The sequence below is a fragment of the Nyctereutes procyonoides genome, unplaced genomic scaffold, assembly GCF_905146905.1.
Source record: "Nyctereutes procyonoides isolate TBG_1078 unplaced genomic scaffold, NYPRO_anot_genome, whole genome shotgun sequence".
Classification (NCBI taxonomy): domain Eukaryota; kingdom Metazoa; phylum Chordata; class Mammalia; order Carnivora; family Canidae; genus Nyctereutes; species Nyctereutes procyonoides.
This window is the reverse complement of record NW_026575139.1, coordinates 43,949,735-43,970,744: the sequence shown is the minus strand read 5'-3', so window position 1 is coordinate 43,970,744 and position 21,010 is coordinate 43,949,735. Positions and strand designations below refer to the sequence as shown.

The 21,010-nt window shown below is 37.4% G+C and overlaps 1 protein-coding gene across 4 annotated transcripts in view; it reads right to left on the bottom strand.

Annotated features, from left to right (window-relative positions):
- The window catches only part of TXNDC16 (thioredoxin domain containing 16), a 130,168-nt gene that overhangs the window by 30,325 nt on the left and 78,833 nt on the right, over positions 1-21,010 (bottom strand). For 3 of the 4 annotated variants that reach the window (XM_055304177.1, XM_055304180.1, XM_055304178.1), the window contains exons 12-16: positions 9,431-9,554; positions 5,690-5,833; positions 4,966-5,025; positions 2,759-2,927; positions 2,272-2,408 (exon numbers count right to left, since the gene is read on the bottom strand). In XM_055304177.1, coding sequence (XP_055160152.1) covers positions 2,272-2,408; positions 2,759-2,927; positions 4,966-5,025; positions 5,690-5,833; positions 9,431-9,554 — 634 coding nt within the window. The remainder of the gene's footprint in view (positions 1-2,271; positions 2,409-2,758; positions 2,928-4,965; positions 5,026-5,689; positions 5,834-9,430; positions 9,555-21,010) is intronic. The other variant, XM_055304179.1, reaches the window with a different exon arrangement.

Here is a 21,010-nt window from a genome sequence, read left to right as displayed (position 1 = left end):
ATCAAAGAACACAATCAACAGAGTAGAAAAGCATCCTATGGGACAGAAGAAAATATATGCAATTCATATATATGATAAGAGGTTAATTTCCAGAATAAATAAAGAATTCCTGCAACTCAACAGCAACCTGATTTAAAAATGGGCATAGGACTTGAATAGACATTTCTTCAAAGAAGATATACAAATGGCCAACAAGGGCATAAAAAGATGCTCCATATCACTACTTATTAAGAAAGTGAAAATCAAACCCATGATCAAATCAAAACCTCACACCCATTACAAATGGCTACTATCAAAAAAACAGAAAATAACAAGTGTTGGTGAGGACCTAGAAAAATCAGATCCCTTGTATACTATTGGTGGGAATATAAAATGGTACAGCCACTATGGAGAACAGTATGGTAACTACTCAAAGAATTAAAAACAGGACTATCATATGACCCAGCAATTCCACTTCTGGATATATATCCAAAAAAACTGAAAGCAGGGTCCTGAAGAGATATCTGCACACTCATGTTCACAGAAGCATTATGCACAATAGCCAAGAGGTGGTGAAAACAGCTCAAGTGTCCATCAACAAATGAATGGATAAATAAAATGTGTTACATGCAATGTAATATTATTCAGCCTTTAAAAGGAATGAAATTCTTTTTATTCTATTTTTTATTTTAAATTCAATTTGCCAACATAGTATAACACCTAGTGCTCACCACATCACATGGGAAATTCTTTTTTTTAGATTTATTTTAGAGACAGCAGACTTTAGGAGACTCCTCTCTGGGCTCAGAGCCCCACACAGGGCTGCATCTCAAGACTGTGAGCTCAAGACCGGAGCCAAAATCATGAGTCGGGTGCTTAACCAACTGCGCCACCCAGGGGCCCCTAAAAGTAAAATTCTGACCCAGGACACAACAGGAATAAATCTTGAGGACATCGTGGTAAGTGAAATAAGCCAGCCAATAAAAGACAAATACTGTATGATGCCACTTATAGGAGGTATCCAGGGTAGTCAAACTCACAGAGTTACAAAGTAGAATTGAGGTTGCCAGGGGCTAGGGAAACAGGGACACAGAGAATTGTTTCACAGGTACAGAGGTTCAGTTTTGCAAAATGAAAAAGTTCTAGAGATTAGCTGCACAACAATGTAAAAATACTTGACACTAGCTAACTATATGCAGAAACGGGTTAAAATGGTAAATTTGTTACATGTATTTTATCACAATTTTAAAAAAAGAAAAAATATTTAAAGAAGGAGACACTATAAATTAGAGTAAGAAAATACTATAAATTAAAGCAAGAAGAAAATTCAGGTGAATATTAATTAAGAAGGATGACAGAGATTTTCTCCAACTGAAATCCACTGAAGAAATCTCAAAATTAATAAATTTGAAAACAAAATTTAAGCCACTAAACATAAAATTATTTTTTTTAATTTTTATTTATTTATGATAGTCACAGAGAGAGAGAGAGAGAGAGAGAGAGAGGCAGAGACACAGGCAGAGGGAGAAGCAGGCTCCATGCACCGGGAGCCCGATGTGGGATTCGACCCTGGGACTCCAGGATCGCGCCCTGGGCCAAAGGCAGGCGCCAAACCGCTGTGCCACCCAGGGATCCCTAAACATAAAATTATTAAAGCTAAAAACCAAACTAGGGGAAAATAATTGAAACAAAATAACAAGAACTTAATATCCTTAATACATAAAAATTTCATAGTAATTCATTAGACAAGCACTAAAATCCCACTTTTAAAAATGAATAACATGTAACACATAGTTTACAGAAAACATAAAGTTATCCTCCATTGGGATTCTATACCCATTAAACAGTCTAAATTCACACAGATGCATAAATAAAAATATTCTTTATGGCAAAAAGAAAAAAGGTAAACAACAGATGTTATTTGTTGGAAACAGTTAAGTAAAATTATGGTATATGCATCCAAAAATACAGTCATGATGCTTTTGAAATATATTAAATCACCCATGTAATGGAAAAAAAATGCACCCATGTACTATTAAATAGAAACAGCAAGATACTAACCTAGATACACAATATTAGCCCGATTACAATAAAATATATATAAATATGCAATACACAGAAAAAAGAGGGAAGGAATTATATCAAAATTTAACTCTAAATAATTTTAGATTTTTTCTTCTAATTTTTTAATTTTCAAAATTCTATCATTTGAGTTCTCAATAATTTAAAAAGATATTAATTTACTTTTTTAAAAAACTAGCAATCAAGTTTTTAACTTACATAACTACTTACCTGTTGTCATGTTTGGGCTAAATAGTCCCAGCACTGACACACTAGAGTAGGAGATCAGGTCTTTATATAATTCCCCACTTAAATATTCTTCTGCTTCTTGTACAGATGTTATGTTCACTGGGCATGAAATCCTGCTGCTGGGTGAATATGTAAGTATATTCAAAAGTAATTTTTAAAGATAGTTTTCAGCTTACAAAAGAATAAAATATATTGATGTTAACAAACACTATATTCCACAGGATAAATATCTGACAAAATAAAGACAACTAAATACTATTCTAATAATAATAATAAAAAATCACCCTCATTAAACAAAATCTCTATCTCCCTAAAAGTGAAGAAATGTGGATAAGCTCTCCCCACCAGTTTATCTTATGATCTCAATTCACTACTCCTTATCTATTCAATGTGTGTCAACAAAGTATGGCAATTAGAAGGTTTACAGACCTCAAAATTTAAAAGTCTTAGGGAGAAGCTGAATACTTACAGCTGGATAAATTTTAGGAGATCTTCAGTTCCTAGCATACCAGCGTAAGACACCGGATTCTTGCCTTCCTTGTACATCTTTACAACAGGAAATTCAGTAACATTTTGCTTGGTACATAAATCAGACCAATCTGCACAGTTCACTCTAGTGAGTAGCATAGTGGATGTGCCTAAACAAAAGGAAATGCACATTTTATAAATATTAATGTAGGAAACTCAGTTGTGTAGACTTGACAACATTTTTTAGCCCATTCTTATTTTAACCTCTCATCAGCATGAACTACTTCCACTGGAAACTCTCTTCCCTTGATTTTTGCAACCCCTTCCCCTATTTGGCTTATTTCCCCACCTCCTTTGCTGCTTTTTTGAGTCCCTTTTGCATGTTCATCTGCTAGTAGAGTCTAAGATGCCTGCAGTATTACAGCCCCCTATACTTTATCAATGCAGGAATTTCAAACAGTGTTCCTAATTTAAAGGAAAAATAAACAGATTCTCTTAGCTACAGATAGTAGGTACGTATATAAAAACTTGACATTTGCTGCCACCTTGTGACTGAAATATTCTTCACCGTCTTAGACGAAAAGTGGCTTTTTCCCATGTAGCCAATGTGCAAGGTTACACGACTGAACACCCAAAGTATTACAATATTCTCCTAATTTACAAAGTTGTAGTATGGGCTTCAATGTAGACGCAAAACAATTACCTATACTATGTGTCTCTAGGGGCCCGGGAGACTCTTTATTTGATCATCAATAGAGAAGAAAGTAAGGGACTCTGTTCCCATTTTCATTTGGTATTGACAAATGGGCTAGGTGGGGGGTTAATTCTATTATTCACAGCATTATCTGGTTATTCTTTCATTTATGGTTTATATTTACCACCCCTTTTTCTTTCTTCTAATTTTTTGGCAGTGTGGCTGGAGAACCAAAAAGAAGAAATTTAGATCTTTATATAGATTGCAACTACAGAATCTGAAATCCAGTGGTAGGCAAATAAGAATTCAAAGAGAATCTGAAAGAGAGTAATAGGATTTGCTTTAAAAAAAAAAAAAGATTAGGAATCACATTATCTGTAGACTTCATCACATCTTCACTTGGGTAATGAAATAATCAGAAGTTGGATCAAACATTGTTGAGAATTGAACTGAGGAAAAATGGTTCAAAGTGATTTTTTAAATCTCTGGTGTTTTTATTACCATAGAACATGTTATATTTAGGATTGACTTTCTGGAATTAATTTCTTGAGTTCACAAAAGTTCCCAGTATATAAGTTGTATACTAGTAGACATTTTCCACTAAATTCTACAGTATTAACTTATTCATTTATTCAACAATTATTAAACATCAAGTATTCTACAATTTAAGGCAATATGCCAAATCCAGTGAGCTATGTATAAGGTATGCTACCTACTGAAAAGAACTTACTAAAAATTGAAAGAGCTTAAGCTAGTGCCCCCAAAAAACTAAATGGTGGATACATTCGCAAAATAGCCAAAAGAATAAGCCTATTTAACTAGAATCTCTAAGGAAAAAAACAGTAGGAAAAAATCGTATTACAGATATGAAGCATGATACATTCTGTCTTATTCAAATGTTTATAAAACATTATCCTAATCCAACATTATTTCTCCTTACCTCTCCCTACGTCTTTGCTGGGATGACAGGATAGATATTCTGAGTTCAAGTCCATTCTTTGAATTCTTATTTGCCTACCACTGGAGCATATTTTCATAGAACAGTTAAAAGATGTTGGCTATTAAGATCCACTGGCTATCCAGTCCACAAGGAGCTAAATGAATAGCTTCAAGAACAGAGATCTTACATGTTTGGTTAGACTGTGAGACTGAGTCTTATTTGTCACATTTTTGTTTAAGTATATTTAATATTTATTTAATAATATTTAATAGTTACTGGCTCAGAGTAGGCTCTCAATAAATATTTACTGAATGAATTCAGCCAAAAGGATTACTAGATTAACTGTGGCCACAAGTACTTAATACATAGGCTCTCTACTATATACTAAACACAGTTCCATGAAGAGAGCCAAAATGAATGCTTCTGAAACTCATGGTTCATTAACATAACACTGGAGACACAAATATAATAACGTGAAATTTTAAGTGGTTTTCTTCATCTTTAGCATGATATGGTTTTACAAATAGCTACAGATGAGAATCAAGAAAGTAAACATGCATATCACATTACATACCTTTCAATTTAATTGCCAAATCGATATAGGATTGCAGAAATGCCATGGATACCGCTTGCCCTACATTAAAATAAAAATTCAACAAATATTGCAACACGCATATCTCTCCAAAGCATCCATACATATACATTAACAAACACAGATTTATAGGGCTTCCCAAAATTGTTACTTCTTAAGAAATATTCTAATATACAGTACTGAATATTGTAGACACATTCAAGAGGATTCCAAAGGCAACTAATTGTCTATACTCATATTGCAAAGAATATAGTTGAAGGGCTATTATTTGAAGGTAAAAGCAATATATGTCCTATAGATCCATAAGAACAGTTAATATATTAAAATCATTAGCTGGGGCGGGGGGGGCCTGCTGGCTCAGTCAGTTGAGCATCTACCTTCCACTCGGGTCATGATCCCAGGGACCTGGGATAGAGCCCCACTTTGGGCTCCTTGCTCAGTGGGGAGCCTACCCTCTTCTCCTGTCTGCCTCTGCCCCTGCTTGTGCTATCAAATAAATAAATAAAATCTTTAAAAAAAAATCATTAGCCTGAATCATAAACATTTTTCTAAATTAGTAAATCCTTCAAAATGTGCAGTCATGAACATAGAACATGTGAAAACTATGTCATTTGACAACATGCAATATACAGAATGCAAAAATAAAATCTGCCAACTTTAAGTGCTCTAATGTGTAATACTGCCTCCTCTGAAGGCTCATACTCACAACCAGCATAGAAAAGCACTATGCTATCAGAAGCCACTACTGTCGTGTTAAATGTCTCTTCTGTTAGTTCCACAGTGAGTTCCAAAGGTAAGGGTCTCTTCCTATCTCTGTAAACAGTTTCTGCCACTTCATCATCTTGAACATCTAAAATGTTCAAAAATAAATTAATGTATATATAAATACAAAACTAACATAAATACAAATTCCACTGGATGACAAGCACTCTGATCAACACTAGGGAAAATAGTAAACAAAACAGACATTAACAGAAAATAGTAAACAAAACAGTCCCTGACCACATGGAGCTTCTATTTGCAGAAAAGTGAGACAATAAACTGATCACTGAATAAACACATAGTTACAAATTGTGCCAGTTTAAGGAAAGAAAATGATACTTGAGAGATTGTAACAGGGAAATTTAGATTGGGAGATTCAAAACCTTCCAGCTAGAGAATCCAAAAAAAAAAAAAATGTCTTAGGCAAAAAGAAAAACATATACAAAGGCTCTAAAACATAAAAGAGCTTAGCATATAGCTTAGCATATACTGAGGGAAGACAAATTTGACTAAAACAAGATAGGACGAAGGAGTAAATGGCATGAGAAAACACTAGACTAGGCAGTAGCTAGATTATAAGGAGCCATACGAGCCAAGAATTTTAGATTATATTCTAAGTACATCAAGTTATATGGATTCTGAATATATAAAAACCTATCATTAACTCAGACCAACCAACAAACCAGCAGACCCATCCATTTATCCACCCATCCATCCATCTATCCACCCATGTCTGGGGTAAAAAAACACATTTTGCATTTTTAAATATTCTGTTGGAGGTTTGTACAGATTATATAGAAAAACTGAAAGGACATCTAACTAACTTGATTAGAAAGACAAAGTTTCCTAAAAGAGTTGATGCTATCTGAATATTAAAAGAAAATAAACTTAGGTAGGCAGTGAAGGAAGGCAGTGTAGGCATACAGAGCAAAGGGAACAGCATGTGCAAAGGCACAGTGGCATGAAGGAGCATGCAAATGAAAATGCAAACATTGATTGGCTATCTAGTGATATCAAAATTACTATTAGTTTTTAGATGTAATAATAGCATTATGTTCTTTTTTTTTCTCCAGGGAGAGAGAGAGAGAGAGAAAGAGAGAAAGCAAGGGAGTACAAGCTAGGTGGAGAGGGGGGAAGAGGGAGGCGCAAAGAGAGAATCTCAAGCAGGCTCCATGCTCAGCACAGAGCCCAACGTAGGGTTTGATCTCATGACCCTGAGATCATGACCTGAACTGAAATTAAGAGTTGGGATACTCAATTGGACTAAGCCACCCAGGTGCCCCAATTATGTTCATTTTAATTTTTGTGGTTTTTTTTTAATTCAATTTAATTAACATATATTCTATTATTAGTTTCAGAGGTAGAATTCAATGATTCATCAGTTGCATACAACACCCAGTGCTCATTATGTTCATCCTAAAAGGAGAATCCTTATATTTCTGAAATACATAGGGAAATCTTTTTGGATAAAATTATGTATTTGGGATTTGCAACAAAATGATCAGGAGTGGGCAGTAACTAGAATAAGAGAGCCATGGATTGATAGTGGTTGGGTGGGTCCAGGTAATGGATACCAGGAGATCTGTTCTATTATCCCATCTACTTTATGGTAAGTTCATAATTCCTTATAATAACACAGAAAGAAAGAAGAATGGAGGAAAACAGTTTTTAAAAAGTATTATTTCATATGATTTTTAATACTATAAAATAAAATACTAGATCTGAATTACAGTATATCTCCACAGGTTTCTGCTGTGTGACTCTAGTCAGTCACATAATTCTCTGGGCCTCAGTGTTCAAATCTTAAACATTAAGAGTTGTACAACACTAACTTAAAGGAACTTAAAAACACCACATTCCATGACACTAACAAGTTAAAACTCCAATACCAAAATTTAAAAAGGCCTATTTTCCTCACATATTTTCCTTATCCTTCCAGTCCTTTCTTACTTCTTAACCCATTCTTGTTCACTTCTTCCAACACTTCCTTTCTCTCCTTTCTATTCTCTCAATAAGCTGTCACTTTAAAATTGATCCACTCTTTAGTTCTACCTTTCACCTATTTATCAATATATACACACGTGAGTTTAATATCTTTTCCATATTGTCCTTTTGTAGAATTCAGTCCACTTTATTCTGATTCATTCTGTGTCCATTTCCTTTGAAGGACATTTTTCTTTGTGTTGTCCTCTCACATGGTAACAAACTCTTTCCTATACTATATATTTTTCCTATACAAATGGAATAAAACAAGGGGATATTATGTGGACATACACTATTTTGGGCCAATATGAATTACAGACCTAGAAAAGTAAGACCAAAAAAAAAAAAAAACCCCACAACAAAACAAGAAACAAAAGGCAAAGCTGTATAAGGAACCCTAGAACTAGGCTGGGGAGAGAAGGCAGGCAGAGAAGAAAGAGAAAGTCACACCACATGGCAAACCAAGGGGATATGCCAATAAGGAAGTCTTGAAACAAGCACCTCCCACTAAGGGCAAGACCTGATTAAGTGGATAGAGGGACAATTCCCTTGACTGGAGGATAGAACATATGAAGCATGATAGAAACAGAGCTAGGAGAAAGAAACCAAAACACAGGTCTATGTAATGACAATACTATGGAGAACTCTGGCTTAAAACATGAGCAGTTCCAACTTCTGCATATTAGAAAAGAATTAGAACATAGCTCAAACCAAGAAACTGGTCACTGGTAACCACTGAAGCTCAAAGCCCTCATTAAATTTATAATATAGATTCTGATCAAAATAATGAATGGATCTCACAAAAAGAATATGTAAATTACTCCCTTCTTGGCGCTTACTCTGTAAAACATTCAAGTATATACTAAATGCAATAGAAAAATGAACAATACATAATCCCTACTTTAGAGATATTATAGACTAGTGGAGAAAAAAGTAAGTGAGCAATTACAGAATAGGATTAATGTTGCGAAAGAGGTATCAGTAACAGTAAAGATCAAACATAAGATTTTAAGTCCGAACGCTTAAGTTCTAGTCCAGGCTCCACCACATGCCATTTGTGCAACCTTGGGTAGGTTACTCAACCCTACTAAAACAGATTCTTCCGCTACAAAATGAAGGTGACATCAGCTAACTTAGAGGATGACAATCAAAGTGAATAATGTGTAGGAAAATAGCCTTGAAACCATAGAATACTTCAAAAGTATAAGGAATAAGTACAATAAAAAGAAATGTAACATATTAAAAAAGAGGTTTTAAAATGTTATTGAAATTTACTCCCAAATTGTCAACAATTAGACTTATTTACAACTACAAATACAACAACATTTATTAGAATTTCATTTCCTAATAGGAAAAAATAAAAATAAAATACCATGTTGTGGTCCTGGGTCATTTTTAAACATGGAGTAGACCAGTAAGGATGAAAGAATGGATTCAGAAGATAAAGGCACAGATGAGGAAAGCTGGAAGCCTAGCATGTAACAATGAAAGGTATCACACTAAATAAAAAACAGCATCCTTACCTTTTCCACCAAATCAACTTGACAAAAATGTCATTCAAAATAGGTTTCTCCAAGTTACCCGAAGTCTTGAATGTCAAAACATTCTATGAGAAAGTTAATTCATCTAAATTTCACTGATCTTACGGGTGACGAGTAGGAATGAGGGTTGGAGGGAGAAAGAGCATCGCAAAATGTATTACCCATATTTGGACTTTTCGTGTCCTCATCTTCATCTTCTTGAATTTCTTCAATGTCCACATTACTTTCCACATGGGATATTAGTGAATCAATATCATCTAACACCAAAAATTCCACTGGCACTCCCTAGAAATACATTCATTTTTAAAACCACAACTAAAAATATAACAGCAATTTAATAAAAACATTTTACTTGTTTGACACTAAAATGAAACTAAATCTTTGAACTTCAGTTTTAAAATGAAACAGAAAAAGGAAGTTAATTCCATAATCATAATGAAAAGTTTCCAAAACATACTTTATATAAAGATAGTGTGCACTACTGAAAAAAAAATGGCAAAAAAGAACTGAAAGTTTCACTTGCACACACACACAAACTTAATTACAAACAGGGCCAAACAAAACTATTTTGATATTCCACAAAAATTCAAAATAATATCTCATCCTAAAATAATTCCACTAAAATTTAGCTAAAAACATAAAACCACTACCTGCCCCCAGGTACTTTAAGAATACCAAATCTAGTCCCATGAGATTATTCCACCATTACAATTTCTTTCGCTAATATCCAACTAGCAAGTAAATTAGAATAAGGTTATAAAATAACTGTGTTTGTTCTCTGATCACATATCTTCATCTTTTTAATATTACAAAGTGAGTAATTTTTTACTTCTGCAGAAATAATACTGGAGTTAAAAAGTAGAGCAAGTAAAGTCAAACCAAATTTGTTTGATGTATACATAGATATTGTGGTAGTAAACTTTTTTATTCAAATATAACATTCACACAGGAAAGAACAAAAACTGTAAGTGTATAGTTCAATGAATTTTTATGAAGTTGATACACTTATATAACTACTATACAGGTTAAGATACAGAACAGAGGAAGGGGGGCAAGATGGCAGAAGAGTAGGCTCCCCAAGTCACCTGTCCCCACCAAATTACCTAGATAACCTTCAAATCACCTTGAAAACCTACGAATTTGGCCTGAGATTTAAAGAGAGAACAGCTGGAATGCTACAGTGAGAAGAGTTCGCACTTCTATCAAAGTAGGAAGATGGAAAAAAATAAATAAAAAAGCATCCGAGCCCCCCCTCCCCTGCCCCTACCACAAGGAACCGGGCTAAGGCTTGGCGGGGAGTGCCTCCAGGACAGGAAAGCCAGGAAAGCCCAGTTGCGGAGAAGCAGAAACTTTACCAATCTTCCCGGAGGGAAAGGCGCTCGCAGGGAGCTCGGGCAGGATCCCAGGAGGGGCAGTGATGCCCTCAGGCTCCCAGGGGCACTAACAGAAGAACTGCAACCCAGGGGAGAGCGCGCCACACACCACAGGCAGAGCTCCCTAAAGGGCTGGAGCGCGTCCGGCAGGGTCCCAGGAGCAACTCAGGCAGAGGCTCTGGTGGCAGCTGCGCAGCTCCGGGAGCACGATTCCAGTGGTGCAGGCCCCAGAGCCATGGCCGTCTGGGGACACAGCCCAGGATCCTGCATTCCCCCAGGAGAGGTGGAGTCTGGGAGGACACAGGGCAGCAAGGACACTCCTGCCGCCGGGCAGCCCCGAGCTGTGCAGATCGGCACCCCCACCCCCAGAGCATCCAGGCCCCTGCAGACTGGGAGTTACTGCAGAAGCTGACTCCAGAGCTGGAGAGCTGGCCACCGCCACTGTTGTTCCTCCTGATGTCACCTTGTACCTGGTACTGCACAGGGGCCACACAGGATAAACAATTCCCACTGAGTCGTGTGCCTGGCAGGGGGCTGCGCAGCTCCCCCAGGTGCACACACCTGAGAATCAGCATAGCAGGCCCCTCCCCCAGAAGACCAGCTGGAAGGGTAGGGGAAAAGCAAGTTATTGACCAAGTAGCGCTGGAAACTTCGAGGGGAAGTTGAGGGATTTACAGTATATAGAATCAGAGGATATTTCCTCTTGTTTTTTGTTTTCTGTATGTTCCTCCACCCCCTTTTTTTCTCTCTTTTTCTCCTTTTTCCAGTACAACTTGTTTTTGGCCACTCTGCACTGAGCAAAATGACTAGAAGGAAGAACTCACCACAAAAGAAAGAATCAGAAACAGTACTCTCTCCCACAGAGTAACAAAATTTGGATTACAATTCAATGTCAGAAAGCCAATTCAGAAGCAGAATTATAAAGCTACTGGAGGCTCTGGGAAAAAAAGCATAAAGGATTCAAGAGACTTCATGACTGCAGAATTTAGATCAGGCCGAAATTAAAAATCAATTAAATGAGATGCAATCCAAACTGGAGGTCCTAACGACGAAGGTTAATGAGGTAGAAGAACGAGTGAGTGACATAGAAGACAAGTTGATGGCAAGGGGAAGCTGAGGAAAAAAGAGAAAAACAATTAAAAGATCATGAGGAAAGGTTAAGGGAAATAAATGACAGCCTCAGAAGGAGAAATCTACATTTAATTGGGGTTCCAGAGGGCGCCAAAAGGGACAGAGGACCAGAAAGTGTATTTGAACAAATCATAGCTGAGAACTTCCCTAACTTGGGAAGGGAAACAGGCATTCAGATCCAGAAAATAGAGAGACTCCCCTCCTAAAATCAATAAAAACCACTCAACACCTCGACATTTAATAGTGAAACTTGCAAATTCCAAAGATAAAGAGATCCTTAAAGCAGCAAGAGACCAGAGATCCCTAACCTTCATGGGGAGAAGTATTAGGTTAATAGCAGACCTCTCCACAGAGACGTGGCAGGCCAGAAAGGGCTAGCAGAATATATTCAGGGTCCTAAATGAGAAGAACATGCAGCCAAGAATACTTTATCCAGCAAGGCTCTCATTCCAAAATAGGAGAGACAAAGAGCTTCCAAGATAGGCAGAAACTGAAAGAATATGTGATCACCAAACCAGCTTTGCAAGAAATATTAAGGAGAACTCTGTAAAACAAAGAGGAAGTTCAAGGAAACAATCCACAAAAACAGGGACTGAATAGGTATTATGATGACACTAAATTCGTATCTTTCAATAGTAACTCTGAACGTGAATGGGCTTAATGACCCCATCAAAAGGCCCAGGGTTTCAGACTGGATAAAAAAGCAAGACCCATCTATTTGCTGTCTACAAGAGACTCATTTGAGACATAAGGACACCTACAGCCTGAAAATAAAAGGTTGGAGAACCATTTACCATTCAAATGGTCCTCAAAAGAAAGCAAGGGTAGCCATCCTTATATCAGATAAATTAAAGTTTATCCCAAAGACTATAGTAAGAGATGAAGAGGGACACTATATCATACTTAAAGGATCTATCCAACAAGAGGACCTAACAATCATGAATATTTACGCCCCGAATGTGGGAGCTGCCAAGTATATCAATCAATTAATAACCAAAGTTAAGACATACTTTTTTAAAGATATACTTAGATAATAATACACTTATACTTGAACTTGAAGTATAACTTGAACACAGTGCTTTCTACAATCAACAGATCAACATCTAGATTGTACAATCTACAATCAACATCTCCAAAGAAGTAAGAGCTTTAAATGATACACTGGACTAGATGGATTTCACAAATACTTACAGAACTTTACATCCAAACACAACTGAATACACATTCTTCTCAAGTGCACACAGAACTTTCTCCAGAATAGACCACATACTGGGTCACAAATCAGGTCTGAACCGATACCAAAAGATTGGGATCGTACCCTGCATATTTTCAGACCATAACGCTTTGAAACTAGAACGAAATCACAAGAAGTTTGGAAGGATTTCAAACATGTGGAGGTTAAGGACAATCCTGCTAAAAGATGAAAGGGTCAACCAGGAAATTAGAGAAGAATTAAAAAGATTCATGGAAACTAATGAGAATGAAGATACAACTGTTCAAAATCTTTGGGATACAGCAAAAGCAGTCCTGAGGGGGAAATACATCGCAATACAAGCATCCATCCAAAAACTGGAAAGAACTCAAAAACAAAAGCTAACCTTACACCTAAAGGAGCTAGAGAAAAAACAGCAAATAGATCCTACACCCAGAAGAAGAGAATTAATAAAGATTCGAGCAGAATTCAATTAAATAGAGACCAGAAGGACTGTGGAACAGATCAACAAAACCAGGAGTTGGTTCTTTGAAAGAATTAATAAGATAGATAAACCATTAGCCAGTCTTATTAAAAAGAAGAGAGAAAAGACCCAAATTAATAAAATCATGAATGAAAATGGAGAGATCACCACCAATACCAAGGAAATACAAACGATTTAAAAAACTTATTATGAGCAGCTATACGCCAATAAATTAGGCAATCTAGAAGAAATGGACGCATTTCTGGAAAACCACAACTACCAAAACTGGAACGGGAAGAAATAGAAAACCTGAATAGGCTGATAACCAGGGAGGAAATTGAAGCAGTCATCAAAAATCTCCCAAGATACAAAAGTCCAGGGCCAGATGGCTTCCCAGGGGAATTCTATCAAATGTTTAAAGACAAAACCATACCTATTCTACTAAAGCTGTTCAGAAAGATAGAAAGAGATGGAATACTTCCAAACTCGTTCTATGAGGCCAGCATCACCTTAATTCCAAAACTAGACAAAGACCCCACCAAAAAGGAGAATTGTAGACCAATATCCCTGATGAACACAGATGCAAAAATTCTCAACAAGATACTAGCCAATAGGATCCAACAGTACATTAAGAAGATTATTCACTATGAACAAGTGGGATTATCCCCAGGCTGGTTCAACACTCATAAAGCAATCAATGTGATAGATCATATCAGCAAGAGAAAAAACAAGAACCATATGATCCTCTCAATAGATGCAGAGAAAGCATTTGACAAAATACAGCATATATTCCTGATCAAAACTCTTCAGAGTGTAGGGATAGAAGGAACATTCCTCAGCATCTTAGAAGCCATCTACGAAAAGCCCACAGTGAATATCATTCTCAATGGGGAAACACTGGGAGCCTTTCCCCTAAGATCAGGAACACGACAGGGATGTCCACTCTCACTACTGCTATTCAACATAGTACTAGAAGTCCTCGCCTCAGCAATCAGGCAACAAAAAGAAATAAAATGCAATCAAATTGGCAAAGAAGTCAAACTCTCCTTCTTCGCAGATGACATGAAACTGTACATAGAAAACCCAAAAGACTCCACCCCAAGATTGCTAGAACTCATACAGCAATTCAGCAATGTGACAGGATACAAAATCAATGCCCAGAAATCAGTGGCATTTCTATATACTAACAATGAGACTGAAGAAGGAGAAATTAAGGAGTCAATCCCATTTACAATTGCACCCAAAAGCATAAATTACCCAGGAATAAACCTAACCAAAGAGGTAAAGGATCTATACCCTAAAAACTACAAAACACTTCTGAAAGAAATTGAGGAAGACACAAAGAGATGGAAAAATATTCCATGTTCATGGATTAGAAGAATTAATATTGTGAAAATGACGTTACCCAGGGCAATTTACACATTTAATGCAATCCCTATCAAAATACCATGGACTTTCTTCATAGAGTTGGAACAAATCATCTTAAGATTTGTGTGGAATCAGAAAAGACCCCGAATAGCCAGGGGAATATTAAAAAAGAAAATTCTAGCTGGGGGCATCACAATGCCATATTTCAGGTTGTACTACAAAGCTGTGGTCATCAAGACAGTGTGATACTGGCACAAAAACAGACACATAGATCAATGGAACAGAATAGAGAATCCAGAAGTGGACCCTCAACTTTATGGTCAACTAATATTCGACAAAGCAGGAAAGACTATCCACTGGAAAAAAGACAGTCGCTTCAATAAATGGTGCTGGGAAAATTGGACATCCACATGCAGAAGAATGAAACTAGACCACTCTCTTGCACCATACACAAAGATAAACTCAAAATGGATGAAAGATCTAAATGTGAGACAAGATTCCATCAAAATCCTAGAGGAGAACACAGGCAACACCCTTTTTGAACTTGGCCACAGTAACTTCTTGCAAGATACATCCACGAAGGCAAGAGAAACAAAAGCAAAAATGAATTACTGGGACTTCATCAAGATAAAAAAGCTTCTGCACAGAACAAGAAACAGTCAACAAAACTAAAAGACAACCTACAGAATGGGAGAATATATTTGCAAATGACAGATCAGATAAAGGGCTAGTATCCAAGATCTATAAAGAATTTATTAAACTCAACAGCAAAGAAACAAACAATCCAATCATGAAATGAGCAAAAGACATGAACAGAAATCTCTCAGAGAAAGACACAGACATGGCCAACAAGCACATGAGAAAATGCTCCACATCACTTGCCATCAGGGAAATACAAATCAAAACCACAATGAGATACCACCTCACACCAGTGAGAATGGTGAACATTAACAAGACAGGAAAGAACAAATGTTGGAGAGGATGTGGAGAAAGGGGAACCCTCTTGCACTGCTAGAGGGAATGTGAACTGGTACAGCCACTCTGGAAAACTGTGTGGAGGTTCCTCAAAGAGTTAAAAATAGATCTGCCCTACGACCCAGCAATTGCACTGCTGGGGATTTACCCCAAGGATACAGATGCAATGAAATGCCGGGACACCTGCACCCCAATGTTTATAGCAGCAATGTCCACAATAGCCAAACTGTGGAAGAAGCCTCGGTGTCCATCGAAAGATGAATGGATAAAGAAGATGTGGTCTATGTATACAATGGAATATTACTCAGCCATTAGAAATGACAAATACCCACCATTTGCTTCGACGTGGATGGAACTAGAGGGTATTATGCTGAGGTAAATAAGTCAATCGGAGAAGGACAAACGTTATATGGTCTCATTCATTTGGGGAATATAAAAATTAGTGAAAGGGAATAAAGGGAAAGGAGAGAAAATGAGTGAAAACAGTGAGGGTGACAAAACATGAGAGACACCTAACTCTGGGAAATGAACAAGGGGTAGTGGAAGGGGAGGTGGGTGGAGGGTTGGGGTGACTGGGTGATGGGCACTGAGAGGGGCACTTGGTGGGATAAGCACTGAGTGTTATGCTATATGTTGGCAAATTGAACTCCAATTAAAAAATTAAAAAAAAAAAAAGATACAGAACATTACCAGCACACCCAGAGGCCGTATTTTCTTGCCTTTTCCTGACATTACACTCCCCTAAAGGTAATCACTATTCTGACTTTCATTACCATCTATAAATTTTGCCAGTTTTTGAATTTTTATAATAGAACTATATATGGCTTATGCTCTTTTTGTGACCACTTCTTTTGTTCAACACTATTTATGAGGTTTACCCATGTTACATTTAAAAGCAGTTTATTCTTTTTCACTGATGTATTCATTATATGAGTATACTAGTATGTACTGTATGTATACATGTATTTGTTCACCCATTCTGTTGCTCATGGATATGTGTTATTTGCAGCTTGGGACTATTATAAATAGTAACTGCTAAGAACATTACTGTAGCTATCCTTTGGGACACATGTATACGCATTTCTGTTGGCCAATACTTAGGAATGAAATTGGTGATTCATATGATATATGTAGCTTCAGCTTTAAGAAGCACTGCCAGATACTTTTCCAGTTTCCGTTGTACCAATTTTCTCTCCTAGCAGCAATATACAAAAGTTCTTGTAACTCCACCTTCCTGAAAATACTTGGTATTATTACTTTTTAAATTTTTAGCTATTCCAGGCATGGGGGTAGTATGGTATCTCTTGTGGTTTTATTTGCATTTCTACCTACAGTTTATCTGCTAATTGGATAAAGGAAATGCATCTTATGATGGAGAGAATTAGCTGTCTCCACCTTAATTCAGTAATCACATGTGGCATCATTAAGTGAGAAAGCCAGACATCATCCACATTAGGATAAGATAAAATACAAATAAGCCAGCATTGTGAAGTATTCTTACCCAAAATGTTTAATAGAGTTAAGCAACCTAACTTCCAGTTTTTAGAAAACATAAGGGTACAGAGAAATAAGGCAGACAACAGCAAAAGGAAACAGACAAATCCAGAATATGGAAAAACTGGTCCATTTATCTAAAAGGCACTATCATGGAAGAAAAGGAGAGGGAGTATTAAGACATTGAGAGATTTAAGAAACACACAAATGTAATTCATAATCCTTAACTAAATTTTGGTTCCCCAAAACCATCTATAGAAAATAATTTTAGGATGAGAAAATTTGAATATGAACTGGCTAGGAGATTAGGCTATGATATTAAAAAGTCACTGTTAATTTTGTTAAGTGTGGTAAGATTGTGATTATATACAGAATAATAACTAATTTTTAGAGATTCATGTTAGGTATTTATGGGTAAATGTCACGATATCTAACATTCTTTAGAATGTTTCAGAAAAAATTATAGGTGAAACAAATATGATAAAATATTAATTGTTGAATCTAGGTAATAGGTATATGGTTGTTCATTCTATTTTTCTACTTTTAGTTTGTTTGATTTTATTAAAAACACTGAAAAAAGGGAATTACAAAGGGCTTTTAAAAACTTAGATACTAAGAAAGATCCTAAGCATTAATATATTACTCGTAATACTATGCTAAAACACAAACAACTCTTCTCCTTAAGCCTTCTGTATGTGTGTCCTCTCAGCCCAGAATACTCTTTCCCCACATAACCACAGGCATATTCCTTTGCTTTAGTATTACTAAGCAGTGAGGTTTTCCAAGACTACTCTCTCACCTTACCTTGACTTTTTTTCCATTGTCCTTAACACCATCTGACATTCTAGCTACACTGGTTTTGTATTCATCTCCTGCCACTAGTATATTAGCTCCATGAGGGCAAAAACTTGTTTTTGTTCACTGTTATGTCCTTAGAGCCTAGAACTGAGCCTGAAACAAAGCAGGTACACAATAAATACTTATGGAAAGGATGAATGGATGAATATTAGTATTTATTGAGCACTTATGAATGTATTGTACCTTGTGCTAATTTAGCACTTTACATTATTTCTTATAATACACTGACCCAACAACTCTTTAAAATAGGTATTGTTAACCCTACTCTACAATGGAAAAAAAATAGAGACATACAGAAATCAAGTAATTTGCCCAGAGTTACAAAGTAGGATGTGAACTAGGCAATAAGATTCTATAGCATAAACTCTTAATACTATGTTGCTAATTACTACCATAGGAAAAAAAAAAACCTTCTGAAGAATAAATGTAATATTAAAAGATACATTTTATAACTTACTATACAAGGCTTATAATGTAGTAATATAAGCATACGATACTATCTATGCAACCAGTTCTATACTTAAGGACCCTCAAACTCTTTGCCTGGAAATGGAAAGAGAGAAAAAAAAAATGACTGATCATACAATCTTAGGATGAACATTATTGCCCTGATGAGAAGGTTAAATATATATATATATAATATATATATATATTTGCACCAAATTCAATAAAGAAACTCAGAGAAAAGACTATTCTACCCTTTACAGAAGACATCTTTGCAGAGATAGTTATCTTATAACCTATCTTACCTCATGCTATACAAAATTATAATATTTTAACAATTTAAGACCTCTAAACTCAGAAACCAGCACGAACTTTAATTTTTCCATAAAACCTATTTCCCAATAATAAATATTATATTTTCTTATTTAAGGATCTTGATCTACAAGCAAAAAAGCTTCAGAAAGTATTCTTTCCATGACCTAGCCAAAAAGCAGAGCATACTAGCCCTATACTATAGCATACACATTTGAACAATAGTACAGTTTTCAAAGTATTTTCCTATTTTGTCTTATAAAACTTCTTGTAAGTTAGAAGGGAAGGTTTTAGAATATTTCACAAATGAGAAAACTGAGCTTAGAGAAGATAATTCACTTATCTGGTCCCAGAACCAGAAGGAACAGAATCCAAGTCTTGTCACTTTTGTCTATTCATGCCATAGACATAGGCAAGAGAATTTAAATTGTCTGGCAGTTCAGGGGCACCTGGCTGGTTCAGTTGGTAGAGTATCCAACTCTTGATCTTGTAGTCATGAGTTCAAGCCCCACGTTAGCTACAGAGATCACTTAAATTAAAAAACAAACAAACAAAAAACCTGTCTGGCAGTTCATAAACATATTGTTTTGCATATTTTTAAAAAGACTTTATTTATTTATTCATGAGAGACACAGAGACAGAGAGAGAGGCAGAGACACAGGCAGAGGGAGAAGCAGGCTCCATGCAGGGAGCCTGATGCGGGACTCAATCCCGGGCATCCAGGATCACGCGCTGGGCTGAAGGCAGACACTTAACTGCTGAGCCACCCAGGCTGCCCATGTTTTGCATATTTATATAATACTTAGAAATGTTCAGAATTAAAGAGTTCTTAATAATTAAGAAAACATTTAAGAAAAATATAAGAAAACAGAGACATTAACAGAAATTTACAAAAGCAAAATAAATGGGAAATAAGCTTTTAAAAAAATGTTCAACCGCATTAATAACCAAAAACATGCAAATTAAAACAGGAACTTTGTCTATAGAGAAGTTTTTTTTTAAAGGTAATGGCAAAGGTAGTGGCAAAGATATAGGAGAAACGAGTAATTCCAAACCTTGCTGGTTTCTGGAGGGCAATTTGACAAAGTATTCTAACAGCCTTAAAAAAATCCCATTTCCTTGATAAATTTCACCTCCAGAACTTTAGCTGAAGGAAAGAATCAGTGATGTTCAAAACAGTGCACAAAGGCACAACAGGAAGTAATTAAATAGGGAGAGGAGGGGCAAGATGGCGGAAGAGCAGGGTCCCCGAGTCACCTGTCCCCACCAAATTACCTAGATAACCTTCAAACCATCCTGAAAATCTACAAATTCGGCCTGAGATATAAAGAGAGACCAGCTGGAATGCTACAGTGAGAAGAGTCCGCGCTTCTATCAAGGTAGGAAGACGGGGAAAAAGAAATAAAGAAACAAAAGGCCTCCGAGGGGGAGGGGCCCCGCGAGGAGCCGGGCTGAGGCCGGGGCGAGTGTCCCCAGGACAGGAGAGCCCCGTCCCGGAGGAGCAGGAGCTGCACCAACCTTCCCGGGCGGGCGGAAAGGGGCTCGCAGGGAGTTGGAGCAGGACCCAGGAGAGCGGGGATGCCCTCGGGCTCCCAGGGACACTAACAGACACCTGCGCCCCGGAGAGTGCTCCGAGCTCCCTAAGGGCTGCAGCGCGCACGGCGGGGCCGGAGCAGCCCGGAGGGGCTCGGGAGCGGCTCCGCGGAGGGGGCTGCGGGGCGGGAGCGCGAATCCCACAGCGCAGGCCCCGGAGCACAGGGCGCCGGGACACAGCCCAGGATCCGGCCTCCCCCGGGACAGGCAGAGGCCGGGAGGGCCCAGGACAGCGTGGACGCTCCTGCCCCGAGCTGAGCAGATCAGCGGCCCCGCCCCGGAGCCTCCAGGCCCTGCAGACGGAGAACCGAGAGCCCCGAGCCCCGTAGTTCCTCCGGAGGCTGAATCCAGGCTTCCAGAGTTGCCATAGGAACTGCGACTGTTCCTCCTGGGGCCTGACGGGGTAAACAACCCCCGCTGAGCCCTGCAGCAGGCAGGGGCAGAGCAGCTCCCCCAAGTGCTAACACCTGAAAATCAGCGCAACAGGCCCCTCCCCCAGAAGACCAGCTGGACGGAC